The sequence below is a fragment of the Pagrus major genome, chromosome 2, assembly GCF_040436345.1.
Source record: "Pagrus major chromosome 2, Pma_NU_1.0".
NCBI lineage: Eukaryota > Metazoa > Chordata > Actinopteri > Spariformes > Sparidae > Pagrus > Pagrus major.
Window position 1 is genome coordinate 18,668,442 of NC_133216.1, and position 15,510 is coordinate 18,683,951.

The following is a 15,510-nucleotide window of genomic DNA, read 5'->3' on the forward strand; positions in this document are numbered from 1 at the left end:
ACAAATCTACTGGCTAGCTTCCTACTGTAGTCTTTCACGCACTGTTTACAGGCGTCCCTGCAGTTAGAAAGTCTGCGTTCTGACCCTGGATGGGGACAGGTCAATAATTGCTTCTTCCTGTGGAAATCCCTGCTGCATGATTATTATTAGTGTGTAGCCAGCCAGGGACACATTTGTTACAAGAACAACAGTTTGACATATCAATAAAGTATTGGGTTAGTTAACTATGGGGGGCTGCAACTAACAATTATTTTCAGTATCAATTAAAACTCAAAAGTCAAAAACTCAGTGACACATCTACTGCACTGATAAAGGACCACGCTTTTACCATAAGCTTTAACTACATTATGTCTGTATAAAGCTGCATAAGACGCAGACAAAAATAAATAATACGTGCACATTTCCTTCCTGTATTCTTCTGATATGGGCTACATGCAAACTCAGACCCACAGATCAGTCATTTCAGTGGTATTGGTGAAGACAGTTGGCAGTTTGGCCAGCTGCTGCCTTTTTGCACCTCAGGTACTGCTCTGCTGAAACAACAGCTGGTTCTGACAACAGCAACAGTGGTCAAAGTCAGTGTGTACTGAACAGCTATCTTGTTTCTGATGTTCAGATAACCCTACTCCTTTTGATTTGTAATGACAACCTTACTTGGACTGCACCAAATGTCATTTTTGTACATTTGAAGCTTCTACTGAGGTTTTCTAATGAAGCTTTAATTGTCTGTCAGCATATTTTATGACGTCATGACCTGAAAAAAATGGCAATAGACAAGTTTTGTCTTCAATGTATCATTATGAAGTATATGTTGATTGCACAGTGTAATGGCTTTAAAATAATGACACCATCTGCATTTAGACTGGTTCCCTATAAAACTCACCTTCACTATGCAATTTTGTCTGCCACCGGGCATGAAATCTCCCGGGTAAATGAAGGCTGACTGCCAATCCAGTCAGGCTTGCAGCCTGGCACCATTTCTATCTGTTTTCATGTCTCCATTAGAGACTAAATGAATGAATAAACTCACGTTTTTCTCATGTTGTTAGTAGTTTTTACAATAACGAAGCCAACAGTAATACCATTTGTAAACGCTAAATATCCATCATATTAAATAAGTTAGACCCTTTTTTTTAATCAAATCAACTTTCTTTAGAAAATACAACTGCACCAAACTGGCAATTTCTTTAACTCTTTCTACAGTCGTTGAAAGTGGTGACATCTTGATGGAGCACTGAGTGCCAAGCAAATGCAGATACATAAGACATGTTTTGCAATTTGTGGCAAGCGGAGGAGCAAACGTTTTTTGACTAGAGGGAAATTGTTATTTTCGAAAAGGCTTAAGGCCAACAAATATAAGTTGAAGCAGTATACATTATTATTATTATTATAAATTAGTATAAATATTAATATTGTTACTGCACTTGAGCCCAATCGTAATCTCCAACTGTGCAGAAATACTGGATTTTAACAGAATGACTAGACATTAAAAGCTTCAAAGTTTCCAACTATGTGGTATAGCCCAAAGTCTTACAAAAATATCAATCTCTACAATGAGGTCAGATGAGAGCCACATCACAAACAGAGACACTAAGGGGACCTCAGTGTCTTGCTCAAGGGCACATTGACTAAACAGATGCTTGTTGCTGCAGGGGGCTTGAGTCCAGGCCTCTCAAATAAAAAGGCAGTCTCCCTGCACCAACCTGCTGCTCCTGATTTTACCACCACGAGAACGTGTCATCAGGAATAATTACAAAACATTAAAAGCTAGAGGGACGTACTGAGAAAACACTGCAGGTAGCGTCTTTCAACCACGAGGATGACAAAGCCAATTTGAAGATCTTTACCCAGTGGCATGTAGCTCCATCCCTCACTGACTAAAAGAACTAACACATTGTGGTTGCATATGCTAAACTGGCTCTCCCTCTCTCCCACAAGTGAGACCGGGGCCTTGTTCGCTCTCCAAAACCCAGCAGCAACAAGGCAATCTGTTCTCAAACAGCTGGAGCTGCCCCCAGGAGTGAGGGGGGGGGGAAGCAAGAGAGGAACGAAAGGGAGAAAAGAGGTGGAGAAAGTGTGAAAATGAGAAAGAGAGAGAAAGACGGGGAAGGAGGCAGAAAAGACAGCATTAGAGAGTTTGCTGTCATAAATAATCAATGCTTAGTCAACACAGAAAATGAGAGCGTGTGAAGGAACCAGGGTTTCCTCCCTTTGCCAAATCCGAAAGGGAAAACTGCCAGACTCACACACGTCATGAGTAAACAGAGCTGAGCCAAATGAGAAAGAAAGATATGAAGACGCAGAAAAAGATTGTCAAAGCAAAAGAGACGGGGGAGAAAAAAAGGGAACCAAGGGAGAAGGAGAAAAGATGACAGAGAGAGATACAGCATGAAATTTGGGAAAGAAGAAAGAGAGAAAGAACGAAACTGAGGCGGAGAGCAGGAAGAGGGCAGCAGGAAATTCCTTCGTCATTTTCTCGACCCTTTGTCCTCCAAAAACTGGAATATGACAATACTCCTCCTCCTCTTTTTCTTTCCCATGCCACTCCTCCTTCACTTACTTTCCTTCCTTCTTTTCATGCATGGCAGTATCCCATGTGTGCATGGCGTGCACATCACAGTCAGCAATGATGACTAGATTTAAAATCATCTGGCAGCTGGCGGGCTTATTGCTCAGTTATTTCACCGTGGATGAGAACTGTTAGCGCACGCATGTGATGCAGATGTGTACGTACCTCATGTCTTCCAGCAGGTCACATTCAGTCTGGTGTTTAAAGTGCAGCCTTGTCATCTGCTCTGTGTGTGTGTTTTTCAGCTCCTGTGTCACTTTGACCTAGAGGAAACAAAAACACTTCAAGTAAAGGATTTGGCATTTATTCATGCTGCTGAGTGTTGGTTCATATTCCCTTACAGAAAACTAAACTCTACAGCAAATCATTGATCCTTCTGTATTAATATGTTGATAACAATGAGATATAAAACAAGATTTTGGTGATCATGAGCCACCCAAAGTGCCATGAACTACTTTTAAAGGAACTTAAAAGGTTTCAAGACTCACAAAGATTACACATATGATAAAGTGACTGCTGTATTTACTTTGACAATATTTCTATCATTGGCAATTTATCAGTATCTGTAAAGTTATAGCTGATAAATAGAGCAGATAATAACAATCCAACCAGCCAACCAGCGAAACATCTACACACTCAATAGGTGACAGTTGGCACCTTTAAAGTTAACTTGTGATCTGACAATAAACAAATAGAAGAAGAAGAGGAAAAACAAATCTACATTTTAATATAACAAATCTTATTAGAGCTATGGACAACTACACCATCCATCTTTTGGCCTTTCTTGGTCTAAAGTGTGCATATACTACATGTTGTGAACTTTTAAAATACAGAAAGGTGAATAAACCTGCCTGGAAGTCATATACACGTTAATAAATAATGATTTTTTTTCCTCATTGATCGTATCACCCAGCCAGTTTTATATTAAATGTTGCATGAAATCACCAAAAGTCACACGCCAACGTGACAAACACAGTACTATTATTCAGTTGTACTGTAACTAACGGTTATTTTCAAATGAAATGTTTCTATGAAGCCAAAAAGTGCACATATAAGTCAGATATATTTGATTTAAAATGATCTGCAACACAGAAAATAAGTAAATCCTTACTTTTGAGGAGATAGAAACAGCAAATATTTGACATATCATTTTAGTATTCTTAAGTGCACTGAATGTACTGAGCAAAACATCAAGGACACACTCTTTTCATCAGATGCAATGAGGAGGTGAATGTAGGTAAAAGGCATCGCTCTGCTGAGATTTCTTTCATTGAATCCCTGACATGTTGTCACAAAGGAGTTGATGGAGATAAAGACAGAAAAGTCAGAGAAAGATTTTTTAACTCTGACATGTAGACTTTGACATTTCGGGTTATATCTCAAGTTCTGGATGTATTTTAAATGAAGGCTTTGGCTCCTGAGTCACTGTGGTCTACACACACAGCCACACACACATAATTTAACCCCCATCAATCAATCTATCTGCCAAACACTTGTCAGTGTGCTCAGCCGTAGAGTCACCTGAAAATCGCACACACACACACACACTCCCATCAGTAATCCATCAATGTAACAATCAGTGTCGGGGTTTTGTCAGACTTTCGAGAGGCTGGAGGCGACTTTCTGCACTTAGAGGTGACTGAAGACACTTTAACAGCCCATAGCAGCATTTAACCAGCTCCATGTGCATTAGGAAAAGATGCTGATTGTATCCCCTCCGACCCAAATACATTTGGGTGGTCAGACCAGAGGCTATGGCCTGCACTCAATCACACAGCTTTGTGCAAAAACAGACAGAGCTCACCCTTAAAATGCACACAAACAAGCACAAACACACGCACACACTCCTGCCAACACATACAGAGTCACTGTGATGGTCTTTGTGTATTGTCGGGTGAATTCCATCAGCTATTCATCAGCGTAACAGTGGGCAAATTCATGACTGTTCTAGACAAAACAATCAACAACATAACACACACCACACTGGCACACATACCAACACACACTGCAGAGCTCCTTTCTTTCATGTGCTGCCTCTTTGAAGATAAGGAGGGAGTGGTTCATTACATTATCAGGGGCAAAATTACTTCACTGGATTTCACCTTCTATCACTCAGCAGAAACCACAGGGAGAGATGGGGAGAAGGGCAAGAGCAAAGGGTGACAGAGGGAGGGAGGGGGACAAAGTGAGAGGAAGAATATGATGGGTGAGAAAGAAGGGAGAGAAGGGAAGATGGCGAGAGTGAGAAAGAGAGATGATCAGCAAGAAGAAGAAAGCATCAGTGGAAAAGATGGATATGGGGATGTTAATTATAGGCAAAGTAAAAGAGATATTCTGTATAGTAAAGGTCATGTTAAAGGAAAGAGCTTAGCTGCTGGAGCTTTAGCTGATGCAGCAGATAGATCCATACTGCTTAGAAAGTGGCTCCTGTTATGTATGGCTGCAACTAACGATTATCTTCATTATCAGTCAATCCGCCGATTATTTTCAGTATAAATCGATTAATAGTTAAGCCTATAAAGTGTCAGAAATTGTGGAAAATGCTTATCACAATTTCCCAGAGCCCAAAGTGATGTCTTCTGTCCAACCAACAGCCCATAACCCAAAAACTCTTCATATACTATGATATATGGCAAAGAAAAGCAGCAAATGATACATTTAAGAAGCTGGAAGCAGCATAAACAATGATTGAAACGACTGATTGACTATCAATTAATGTTGTTTCTCCCAACTAATCGATTGATTGACTTATCATTGTAGCTCTAGCGTTATGTAACCAAAACATCAACGCACATTTTACACAGTGGTTCTGATGTATATGTCCCCACCTGTATGTATGGGGTAGGGCGATATGACTTAAAATCTATCAAGACAAATTAAATCAGATTTGCCTCAATGACAAAAAATGTACAACAGCTGTTGCATGTCCTTTTTAACATGATGGCTCGCTTCTGATATGTTTGTACGTGTTGATTACAGTCTGGCCAGTAAAAAATACTGGGCTGCTGATTTGATGGTTGAACTTCCTGTTAAATGCCATTGGTTGATTCACTTCGGTCATCTTATACATTTATACATTTATTGAAAATTGAGAAATAAGTGGACTTGGTGAGTTAACACCTTGATAATATCAATAATTTGATATCTCTAAGCCAAATCAATACATCAGCTCCACAATATATGGCCTAAAAATTAGATAGATAGATAGATAGATAGATAGATAGATAGATAGATAGATAGATAGATATTCTAAAATATTTTTTGGAGCAATTTACTGCCTTTGTTCAACCTCATTAGCAGCCATCTTTAATTTAGTAGCACATGAAACTAATATATGAGAGTCAAACGAGCTCAGTCTGTAAGCAGATGTGCTGAGACACAGACAAAACACTTAAGGGGCTGCATGTCGCACTGGGAGAGAAATTATTAGTATCCAACAGCCAAATACTGATACACTGGCTGTGGTGCTGTGGGCTCACTGCACTGACTGTGCCAGCCACACTGGCAGGGGGTAACACATCAGTATCTTGCAAATTCTGTTTTATCCGTGGTAGTATTCGCACTGAAAATTGAATAGGAAAGATACTGACAGCTGACAAATGGGATCTTACAAAATGAATATATGGCCGTAATGGTGCACTTGATCGCACACACAGTGGAGCAAGAGGACTCTACAGCCTCACTGATGAAAGGACCTGTTCAAGTGTGTGTGCATGTGTTTTACAGACATGATATGACATGTTCAGGCTCAGTCTGTGTGTAGAAAACCCAGAGCTTAAATGGCACTGGGGGAATATGTGGTAATTAAGAGAAAACTGTGCAGAGGTTCACAGGCGGCTAATTGGCTCTCATGCATCTATTTCAGGACAACACACACAGTGAATAGAAAAGCAATGGGCAAGCAACTTCCAACACACACACTCTCACACCCACTGGGTACCAAGCTATAGGGGACTGTGGTCTCTTCTCAGCCCATACATAATCAATAAGTCAGTCTCAGACATGTCTCTGCCAGCATGTCTCCTCAGTGTGTGTGTGTGTGTTTAGCTCGCTCAGGCTTTGATGAAATGATGTGACCCTGGACGGACTGAAGGTCTTTGAGACAAGAAGCGTCACAACGTGGAGAAACGACAGCTTTTTGTTGTGCTGTCTGGTCGACTGTTGTCACAATTTCAGGATGGGCTAACATAAGTTAGCAAAAAATAACACCGGTGCTACACGACATTGACGTTGAATTGTTGACCGTGTTAATTGCTGTAGCATCTTTAGCCACAAGTCAACGTGCAAATGCTATTGTACATTTCCAATTAAAGTTATTATTAAGAACAATTACAATATCATATTGTCTTTCTAGCCTGTTATTTTTGCTTTAGCGACATAAAACGTCTCATGTTAGCTCGCCTAGCGTTTTCGAGCTAACGTTATTTGACGTCTGACGGCTCGCGCTATAACGGCTGGACAGATGCATAATAATGTCACTAGGTTACCGACTAACCTAGCTAGCAAACGCTGCTAATGTATGCTAGCAAAGGTCTTTTTTTAATATGATTCTCCCCTTTTATTTTCTCAAGTCTTGCAGCGTTAGACGCGTTTGGTGTGGTTAGAACAACACAATAACCACAGCTAAGGTTACTTACACTGTTATCTGTCTGTCATTGTCTGCACAGCCCCGGCTACTAACACATAACGGACTCTGGAAATCACTCACCTTCCTCGGCGGCGGCTGCATTTTGGAGTATTGACATGAATGGTATTTCCCTTGTGAGATGTATTGTAATTCCAGGAGGAAATCCAAGTCAGTGTGGGACTAATATTTTGTTTCCTCAAACAAAAAAATCCTCCCCTCCAGACGACATAGGGAGGAAAGACGGGAGTTAAATTTGTACTCCGGCGGCCATGATTGATGATAAATGGCTGGTTTATACAGAGCAGAAACTGAAGCTACGAGGAGAGACTCAACACACTTGTGTTGGTTGCTGCTGCCACTACTAGAGGACTAGTGTGTGTACTGTACTGTGTTGGGAAGCAGGAGAGCAGACAGGCGGAGAGGAGAAAAGCAGAGGGAAGGGAAGGGATGGAGGGGAGGGGGTATTAACGGGGATCCCCTTCACAAACCCGGCTCAATGGCTCCCTGATGCGGCGAAGAGCGGGAGCGCACCACGGTCTGTGGTGGAAAAAACACCCGGAACAAAAAAACATCCTTTTTGTTCTGCCTGGCGTCGACAGAAACCTCGATTAACGCTTGTGCAAATGTGTTTCACACCGAATAAGAGGACGAGAAGGATGTTAGCTACAAAATGGGATTGTTTATTTACTGAGAATTGGGGGGTGGGTTTTTTTCCGAGCACGCTCAAGGAGAAAAAGCCCGACACTGACAGGAGGCTGCCGCGTCCCGCAGACCTGCATAGCAACAAGAAACCGCAGTCGATCAAAGAAAAATCGATCAGGGACCAGGACGAAGAGCAGTATTTAAAAAAGATACAGATAAACGAGCAAACTAAATACATCTTACCACATTTTACACGCTTAATGATATTAATCCAGAAAAAATATTTTTATTAACCTATCATCCTAAATCAGCTGAAATAATAAGCCATGTGATATCAGACACTCACAATTATTCATAGTAGGCTATTGTGTTCTTTATAAAAAAAAAAATCCACGGGGTATCAGCGAGTAGACGGGATAAAATGGGGTCATTGGGTTCATTCAAAGTGGGTGCTGAGTGAACAATTAAAGGAATACATTACAAAGGGAGGGTGTCTGAAACCCTTGTAATGAGTTGGCACCAGCAGCTGGTTTGATAAAGGGCCTGCATGCATTTGTGCAGCCTGCATATGTAGGTTTGTGTGCGAGGTGTGGATAGATAGATAGATAGATAGATAGATAGATAGATAGATAGATAGATAGATAGATAGATAGATAGATAGATAGATAGATATGTGTTAGCCCCTGTTAAGTCGAAATTGACATTGCCAAAACCTCTCAAGGTTAACGCTTGTTACTGATGTGAACAATTGCAGTCATTGTTATTGTTGCCCAGAAACACTTCTACCCACATTACTAGTGCCACTAATGCCAAACTACAGCATATTGTTACATGGTTGGCCAGTTTCGGAGTAACTCTGTCTTACAAAAAGAGTTTTTTAACTCATGCCTCCTACGTGCCATGGCCAAGGTTAAGGTTAAGGGCTGTGTAATCATTGATATACAGAGTTTCTGGAGCAGGTAAGACATTAAGTGTTCCTTCGCACCTTTCCTCCAACACTTGCATTCACAGAAAACTAACACACATAACATTCTGCCAGTGGCAAAAGGAAAATGGCCTACGGCGAATGTTGGAACACATTGAGTTTGTTAGGATCCAGCCAGGATGCTTTTGGTTTATGATTCCTCTTAGGAGCAGCTTTAGGCCATACTAAGGTAAGACGTTTTTAAAGTAAAAACTCAAGGACCTCAACTCAGAGTGCAAAAAGGAGCAGAGACAGTAGTTCATCTCACACATGGTATATTTGCCTGAAACTTCATGGGTTAAAAGTCATGTTGTTCATCAGTACGACTGTCAGGCCCACTGTATTTTGTTGAAGGACACACACAAAGACCACATTTTAATGTTTTTGATTGCATCTCAATCCTTGCTGACAAAATCGCATCACTTTGTGTTGAAAAGTGGTGGAGACATAAAGGCTAAGATGTAAAAAAAAAAAAACATTTTAAAATGGTTTCAGCATATGCAATTTTAGACAACGTAACGAGGGGATCGTAAAATGCATAATGGTGCATTAAAAATAACTTTTAGCACATTTAAATCAATCATTTTAAAAGGTAAAGCAGACGGAATTGGTCATTTCAAAAAGTGGTGGAGACAGTGTGAAGTGTAAATGACTTTTATGAAGCCGTAGCTGTGAATTTGTATAGAGAAAGAAAGAAAGAAAGAAAGAAAGAAAGAAAGAAAGAAAGAAAGAAAGAACAAGAAATTGTTCTCTTATAGCTATTAACTATAGTAATGATAGCATGCATTAGCCCCAATAGGATTTTAGAACTACCTCTGTTCTTTACATTTTAACACTTCACAATGACAACTTTCTGAATTTGCTTAGCTGAAAAAAATAATAAATATTTGATCAGTTCAAGGTGGTGAAAGTCTTGTTCGTGTCACTGTCCGTTTGGCCAACAGGCAGACCAACAGCCTCAGGCCCAACCGCCGACGCACTGTATACAGGCTGCAGCTTGTCAGACAGGCTCACACCTCTACAAGCTTTCAACCACTCAGGTATCTTAGGAACGCATTCAGCCATCAGATACACACTGATTCGACACGTAAGATTGAGGATACTGGTTGACACGGGACAGCCTCTGAAAGACGATACAGTGTGAGTAATTTCATGATATAGGGGTTTTGTCTATGGGGGAAGGGGCTTTAGTGTATTTCTTGGGGCCAGTGTGGATACTTTTGCACGGCTAATTTAAAAAAACACAGGCTACTTATTCAATTCAGTTCAATTGAATTTATTTTATTTGTGTTGCCAAAGCACACTTCGATAATGCTGAGTAGTAAGTTGTGCACTGTTTGGTATGGCATGCACACAGCAGGACAGAAGAATTTGAGGGAGTACAAAGGGGGCCCCTCTGTCTCAGGTCTGCTGTCTGTTAAATTCAACCTGCAGATGTTTTGAGGAGAAAAAAGGAGAGAGCAAAGGGTGCAGGGCGAGCAGGCCGCAATGTTTTTCATAAAGAGAAAATAATGTCAGAGAGAGAGCTGTAGGTTAACCCATCAGCCAACGGAGAAAAAAGTAAGTCTGGTGGTATTTACTGTCTTATTTGCATGTAAGCTTTCGAGGCGCCGTGTAGCGTCACTGGTGTACACATGATTGGTTTCAACTTGAGCATGTAAGGTAAACAGATTTGTAGCAGAAGAGAAAAGTAGAGTTAAGCAAGACAATGTAGCATGCATGCAAGCGGATAAAGCAGAAAGAAAGGTTTGAACAGGGTCTCAAAACAAGGTCTGGTTTGAGTTAAAAAGTTATTCGGCTGTCTCTCCCTCTACACAGCCGTGAGGTTTTGGAAAACTTTGACATGCAAAGCGCCAGAACGAGTGTTGTTTTTCTGCGCGAGAGCACAGCTGCACTTAAATTTGTAAAAAAAGTTGTTGCGACACAAGACTTTGCAAATCTTTGTATCTTCTGCAGCTCAGATTTGCTAAAATATTTAGAGCTATAAGGGAAAGTGGAGGCAGTTAGGCTAATAAGTGTGTCAATAATCTGCTGAGACATGGTGTCAAGGTGTCGTACTGTCTCATTAAGGAAACCGGTTGAGCCAGGTGGTAGCAACAGTAGCATTATTACATACAGTATATAGTACTACCCTATATGTTTAGCCTTAAAACCCACATCTTATTATATTTGCACAATTAATCATAGACTTGTTCATTCATTCAGCCAGAAACGGATTTAAGATAGCTTATGAAAATCAGCTATGATTACCATTCAAGTTTCCTCTTCTCTCCCAGTTCTTCTCTCGTTTACTCAACCACCCACTCAGAAAGAAAAAGGCGATTAAAAGTCAGCCTTAAGATGATTTACTTTCTGTGAAATGCACAATGACTCCAAAATGGGATGACTCATGCTATAAACTTGAGTGTGTTAATTTGATTGTGAAACGAGACGGCCAATTATGTTTGAGGACTGGATGACTTATACTGGACTGTGCTGCTGAGGCATGCCAAAGCGAATGACTTGGGGCATTTCCGGTGTCTCCATACTCATACTCGTATTCCATATTCATAATCTATCCTTTTCTACCTATTTGTTCCTCAGGTGTTCTCACAATCAAGATGGCCACCTTTGACAACGACACCGACTTCCTCAATGTCAGTGCCTTCTACTGTAAATTTGATGAAGATTTTAAATATATCCTCCTTCCTGTCAGCTATGCCCTGGTCTTTTTGGTCGGCCTGGCGCTGAACGCCACAGCGCTGTATGTGATTGTGTTCCGCACTAAGCGTTGGAAGCCCTCCACGATCTACATGTTCAACCTGACGATGTGTGACACCCTCTACGTCCTCACTCTGCCCTTCCTCATCTATTACTACGCAGATGAGAACGACTGGCCCTTCAGTGAACCGCTCTGCAAGCTCATACGCTTCCTGTTTTACGCCAACTTATATGGTACAGTTGTGCAACATAACCATTGAAAACAGCAAAAAACAGATATGGTACAGTTATGGCACATCTGGATAACATCTGATACAATATAGTATAATGCACAACAACAACACACAAGATGACATGATGATGTGACCCAATAAGGAACACGATACAACACAATAAGATACAATACACCACACTAGGCGACATTACACTAGGCTTCAATGTGCTACGGTACTGTACAATTGGGCTATGCTACACTAAGCTACTAAACACAACATGTTACGAGCTACAATACATAATCCACAATAGACTACAGTATATGAGGCTACAATATACCATACTGTACGGCACAAAATTTTACATTAAGCTACACTTGCCAGCATATATTATTCAATGTGACATGACATGGCATGCTATATGCTATGATATAATGAGCTACACTTGGCTATGCTACAGTACAGTACAATATACTATATACTACATTAGGGAACACTACACTAGGCTACCACACGATACACTGAGCTAAGATACAATATTAATAGAGACAACATGCTATACACTACAGTAGTCTACACTTGGCTACACAATATTAGGCTACAATATGCTATGCTAGTGTACAGTAGAATATGCAACATTAGGCTAGGTCAACACTATTGAAAGACAATATGATATGACAGGACACGCTATATGCTACAATACAATAGGCTAAAATGCACTACACTACAGAAAAATACGATACACTACACTTGGCTAGGCTACAATGCGCTATGCTTCAGTATGGTTCAATTATGCTATGCTACATTAGGCAACTATATGATATGCTTTGGTAATATACAATAAGACATAACATGGCATGCTATATGCTACCATACAATAAGCTACACTAGGCTACAATGCAATATGCTAAGGTAAAATATGCTACATTAGGCTACGCTACACTAGGTTACCATATGATGCGCTATGTTAAAATACAATATGACCAGACACAACATGCTCTACACTACGATAATATTCTCTACACTAGGCTGCACAATATTAGGCTACAGTACGCCATCCTACTGTACGTAACAACATGCTACATTAGGCTGCCCTTCAGTAGGCTACAATGCGGTATGCTACGGAACGATACAATGCGATATGTCGCGGTACAATATGTTATGACAAAATTCAATACGATATCATACAATAAAAAAACAGGTTACATAATGCATTGAAGAATAGCAGGATGCAATACAACAAACTTTTTTTCAAGTTGAAGTTCATTTTGTCATCAATATGTTAAATGTATGTATTTACATTGATATAATACGGAAGCCCTAAAGGGCCATGCATTCATACATTTTATTTCCTCCGTTTTCCCGTGACAACGAGTTAATTTCATTTGTTTTCTCGAGATCTCAAGTTATTATCTCGAAATAACAACTGCCGTTTTCCCGAGATAACGGGATAATTTTCTCGAGATAACGAAACTTTGTTTTCCCGAGATAACGATATAATTAATTCGAGATCTTGAGAAAACAAAACTTTAGTGTAGTATATTAAATCATTGCAGGAAACATCATTCAGTGTAGCAATGTCAGAGGAGCATCTCAGGCCTATCATATCACAGTCATTATCTCGAGATCTCGAATTAATTATATCGTTATCTCGGGAAAACAAAGTTTCGTTATCTCGAGAAAATTATCCCGTTATCTCGGGAAAACGGCAGTTGTTATTTCGAGATGATAACTTGAGATCTCGAGAAAACAAATGAAATTAACTTGTTATCACGGGAAAACGGAGGAAATAAAATGTATGAATGCATGGCCCTTTAGGGCTTCCGTAGATATACAATTTGATATGACACAATACAAATTCATATATGATTTGTACTGTATGTATGATCTGACAATGAGACACAAATTGACATGAAATACATACTGATAGCTAAAATGCTAACTAATATGGTTGAAATTGATTTTGGTTTTAAGTGCAGTATGAAAAAGCGCATATTAAACATCTATCACTCCGGCAGGTTCCATTCTCTTCCTGTGCTGTATCAGTTTGCATCGCTTTGTCGGCATCTGCTATCCAGTGCGCTCCCTGTACTGGGTCAGCGCTCGTCGGGCCAGGCTGGTATCTGTTGCAGTGTGGGCCTGTGTTTTATTCTGCCAGGCACCCGTCCTCTACTTCTCACGAACTAGGTGATTTCAATTTGCATAACTCTCATCCTTTCTGTCTTTTCCCCTTTATTCCTCCTTCACTTAGTTAATACCCCTTTTCACTGATCTGAAAGTGTTTTTAACTGCGGTCTATTGATTTTTGTGGGATGCCAATTTTGCCAAGTGCCTTATCTTCTCGTGCCTTAATGGGACACCCTCGAATAAACAACCAACCTGCTGGCTACAAATTTACATTTTATTTCCTCCTATCTCTTTTTATGTGCTTCAATGCCAAACAAGGAAGCAGTAACATTTAATAATGCCAATTTATTTTAACCTCCTGTGCCAGGGATGTGGACACAGAGCGGGTCTGCTACGACACCACTAGCCCGGAGCTTTTTGATGACTTCCTGGTGTACAGCTCAGTCGTGTCAGTTCTCATGTTTGCCGTGCCCTTCATGGTGGTGATGGTGTGCTACGGGCTCATGGTGCGGAAACTTCTGGAGCCTGGCTGGGGTTCTGAAGGGGGAGCCGAGGGAGAGAGAGGGGGCCTGGCAGCCCAGCGTATGAAGCAGAAGTCAGTGAAGATGATCATCATTGTGCTGGCAGCATTCATGCTCTGCTTCCTCCCTTTCCACCTCACTAGGAGTCTTTACTACTCGTTCAGATACCTAAGGCAGGTCAATCCAGCACAGGTGAGGACCAACACTCTACACACTATTTTATAATAAATGTGTTACTTTAAAAGCTCAGTGTGTAATTTTTATGTGTTCATCAGATCAGCTGTAGTTTGCTGGAAGCCTCCAGTGTGGCCTACAAGGTGACCCGACCTTTTGCCAGCGCCAACAGCTGTATAGACCCCATACTTTACTTCCTGGCTGGGCAGGACGTCCGCAGTAACCTCACCAAGAAGATGAAGTTGTCCAAGTTGAAATCATCAAGTGTGAATGAGACAACGCAACTCTGATCCAATACCTCAATCTACATTGGTAAAGATGCCAAAGGTTGTGGGGACATGGTTTGTGCTTTCTTCAAGAGTAGACTTTTCAATCTTCAATATCCACCAGTTGTCTGTGCAGCAAACATGGGACTTCTGAGGGTTGGAATCTCCCCATGAAGAAGCAAGTGTGAAATTAAAACCAGGGAAACTTTAAAACCCTACTGGACTGTCAAAAAAGTACAGCTGAGCAACACAGCATTCAGATTTCCATCCATAACCAGCAAAGGTGTATGTTCAGATTAGGAAAAAAATCAGATATACAGTCGACGAAGGCTGAAGGTTATAAATAAAGATCTAAATCATGTAGCATATTCCTGAACTGAGGCATTAGAAGCCTTTAAAGGATTTCTTGAGTTTATATTGTTTGTTATTTTTGAATGTAAAGCGAGAAACTAAATAATATGACGCTCCACAGCTGTGTTTTTTGTTAAGTGCTTGTTATCACCTGTAGTGTCTCCCACAGGTGATAACAAGCGCTGGTCAAATTTAAGATTTTGGGCTGTTTAGCTCCAATAACATGTCATCAAATCATCCAAAATATACAGTACATTTAGGTGTTTATTTAGTCCAGATTTCTGTTCTGAAATGCAAATTAGCACCTATTTAACTGGAAAGCCTTGTTTGCATATTTAAACAAATAATACAAAAACA

At 40.5% G+C, this 15,510-nt stretch overlaps 2 protein-coding genes across 2 annotated transcripts in view; one reads left to right on the forward strand and one right to left on the reverse strand.

The window, feature by feature from the left end:
• LOC141017873 (F-BAR and double SH3 domains protein 2-like) overlaps positions 1 to 7,484 on the reverse strand; it is a 73,270-nt gene extending 65,786 nt beyond the window's left edge. Inside the window, exons 1-2 of the mRNA XM_073492669.1 lie at positions 7,278 to 7,484; positions 2,735 to 2,832 (exon numbers count right to left, since the gene is read on the reverse strand). Of these exons, the coding sequence (XP_073348770.1) occupies positions 2,735 to 2,832; positions 7,278 to 7,298 (119 nt within the window). The 5' untranslated portion in view covers positions 7,299 to 7,484. The remainder of the gene's footprint in view (positions 1 to 2,734; positions 2,833 to 7,277) is intronic.
• A 1,254-nt stretch (positions 7,485 to 8,738) lies between these two features.
• On the forward strand, positions 8,739 to 14,826 carry p2ry2.1 (purinergic receptor P2Y2, tandem duplicate 1). The gene is made up of 6 exons (XM_073495025.1): positions 8,739 to 8,797; positions 9,747 to 9,889; positions 11,386 to 11,736; positions 13,733 to 13,901; positions 14,209 to 14,554; positions 14,638 to 14,826. Exons 1-6 carry the CDS (start codon positions 8,739 to 8,741, stop codon positions 14,824 to 14,826), a joined length of 1,257 nt encoding a protein of 418 aa, XP_073351126.1.
• Positions 14,827 to 15,510: the final 684 nt, after the last annotated feature.